The sequence below is a fragment of the Plasmodium gonderi genome (genome assembly GCF_002157705.1).
Source record: "Plasmodium gonderi DNA, contig: Pgo-contig_75, whole genome shotgun sequence".
NCBI classification, from domain to species: Eukaryota; Apicomplexa; class Aconoidasida; order Haemosporida; family Plasmodiidae; genus Plasmodium; species Plasmodium gonderi.
In genome coordinates, this window is record NW_021629008.1 from 7979 (window position 1) to 10842 (window position 2864).

General features: G+C 26.6%; 1 protein-coding gene across 1 annotated transcript; it reads left to right on the forward strand.

The window, feature by feature from the left end:
* Nucleotides 1-337: 337 nt before the first annotated feature.
* PGO_000805 (hypothetical protein) lies at nucleotides 338-1855 on the forward strand (the record flags this gene model as incomplete). The annotated part of the gene is made up of 1 exon (XM_028690838.1): nucleotides 338-1855. The coding sequence occupies one exon, from the start codon at nucleotides 338-340 to the stop codon at nucleotides 1853-1855; it is 1518 nt and encodes a 505-aa protein (XP_028546639.1).
* Between the last annotated feature and the right edge of the window lie 1009 nt (nucleotides 1856-2864).

A 2864-nucleotide genomic window follows, 5' to 3' on the forward strand; every position in this document is an offset into this window, starting at 1 on the left:
TGCTATATTGCCTGTTAAGTACGTAAGAACAATACACATTTCTGAAACATAAGTTATCGAATTCATTTATGTTACTCATAGTCATAAATAAATATATAGATGGAAATAATATTAGTTTAAACAGTTCATACGCACATTTTTTAAAAAAATAATATAGAAAAGTGAAAACATTATATTTTACACAACTTTTTAATAACTAGAAACCTATATTGAAACAACATCATGTTTCAGATATATGAAATTCAACATTATAGGTGTGTCTACTATATAAATACATTATTGTTTATAATTATTTATAAAAAAATAAAATGATAGAATTAAGCATAATAAATAAAAAATGATTAGGGTAACATTTGAAGATTCTTCACAAGAAAGAACTTATGATGACTCTACCTGTTTAGAAAAATATTCTGATATTGAAAATGAGATTGATGATTCAATTTCTGAATTAGAGAAGTTAGGGTATAATGGCTCCATTCTCAAAGAAAAATGTGATGCATTAAAAGACAAAATAAAAAATTACAGTCCATGTTTGAGTTTTTTTTCTGATTTATTTTCTGATATAGACAAAAGAGCAAACAAAGCATTATTAAAGTGTAAAGAAAGTGATGAACCTTCTAACGCTTTTACATCTTTGAGTGATGGACACAATGGATTAAGAGAAAAAAAAGAGGAGGCCCCTGACAAAATATGTAATCATGAAGTAGAAATAGTGGATGCAAGGAAAAGTAACCAAAATACCCACAAATGCAATGACAAACCAAAAGAAAGAGAACCTTCAGGAAACCCCAATTTGCAAGACCCTAAAAGAAAAGATGTATATGAACCCAATATATGTAATGAAAAATATATTTTGGGATCCTCCAAAAAGGCGACATTAGTGAATGAATCTCCTGGTGTTCTTCCTTCAGAAAGTAAGCATGGAGTTTGTATTGTTCAGGATTGTAGTGGTAAAAATTATCCTACAAATAATATATTTGATTCAGATTGTTCAACACCTCAAGGAAATGAAACTTACCCATTTGTATGTTCTTCACAATATAGATCTGTGCATAATTCCAATTGTACTACTATCCAGGATCAATACGATATCGATATAAGTAGTGATCCATGTAAAAGTAACCTTTGTAAAAATGGTCCTTGTGAACATAGTAATATTAAAAGTGCAGATAATGAAAGGGAAGACATAACTATTATTAAGCTTTGCGATCGTGGAACTAAAGAAGCTGCGTACGTTTTTGTAGAAGGTTATAATTCTGGATCCAATAGTCCGACAGATGATTCACAGACACTATTTCCTAAAGATTCAACCTATGAAACTGATTATCAGGGGAAAAATTTTCCTGGTGACTCACAACAAACTCTTAATCAAGGAAAACTCGAAAAAAAGACAAATACTGAACAGATAAGAAACGATCAAGAATTATCGTCTGTCATATCTCCTGGACTTCATGATGCAAAAAAAAATCAAGTAAAACCAGTTTTACAAAGCCATAAATCTAATAACTCTCTTTTGATAGATGAATCTACGGGTAATATTACGGATAACGGAAAAGAACACTTAGATGATAAGAAAGATGGAAGAGTTTCCCATAGCGAAGGAGACACAAAATTTAACACAATTGCTGATAGTGTTCAAAATGAGGAAACAGATTCAGAAGAAGGAAGAATCATTAAAGAAGTTTCAGGATTAGATACAACAAACACGGAACATGAAGGACACCCCATAAAAATATATATCATAATTATTGCATTGATATTGGCAGCAATGCTATTATTCGCCCTTCTAAAAAAGGTAAAATTAATCTTTTATATTTATTATGAGATTGATATACTAATCATGCATTGTAATTAAAATTAAATATTAATAAATTTATATTTTCTTAAATTATAGTACACTCCTCTTGGGACCACATTAAGTAAAAAAAGAAAAAAAAAAAAAAAATTCATTGAAAAAAAATTGCAGACAATATTATCAGGAAGAACAAATCTTGAAGAAAACATTGTCCATATGCCGTATGGAAATTTAGAATATTAATAGTTTAATAAAGGAGGGAAAAAATGAAGTACTGAGAAAATGTAATTATGGAATAAAAATATATTAACAAAATGTACTAAAAGAAAAAATATATACATGTTTTATCCTAGAGGTGCTAAGTTAATAATTTAAATTTTAGAAAAAATTTAAGAAAAAAAATAATTATGAAATTTTAGATTATGGCAATAAGGCACCTTGATAAAAAAGTATTTAAAGTGTACCATACACATGAAAATATAATTGAAAACAATTAACAGGATTTTTGCAGATATTATTAATGACGCATTTCATTGTATAAATATATGTATCCAAATATGAAAAAAAAACTTGATGTTATGAACATATAAAATAAGTCACTTTAACAAGAAGATGAAATAATTATGATAATTTCATATCGAATGAAAACATACATTCCATTTAGAATTAAAGAAATATGCTATCATTTCCTTATTTGTGTTAAACTTTTTAATAAAAATGTATTTCAGATTCATTTTTTTAAAGTCTATATAGATATATGCTACATAGCAGATATATATTTGGGTTAGATATAACAATATTTTTTCTTTTTTCTTGTTACAATTGAAATATACTTTATTTTTTTCACTACTACTTTATATTATTGTGTAATAATATTTTTTTTAGTAAGATCACATGTGTGATCATTTTAGTGTGTTATTTCATTTTTAATATGTAACTAAATTTAACAATAAAAATTATGTTAAATGATCTATCATGTGAAGTAAATCGTTTCATAATACATATATTAATGTTTAGTCTATCAAATATAATTTCCCTAATTACTTATATGTGTTTGCGTCATTTTTTT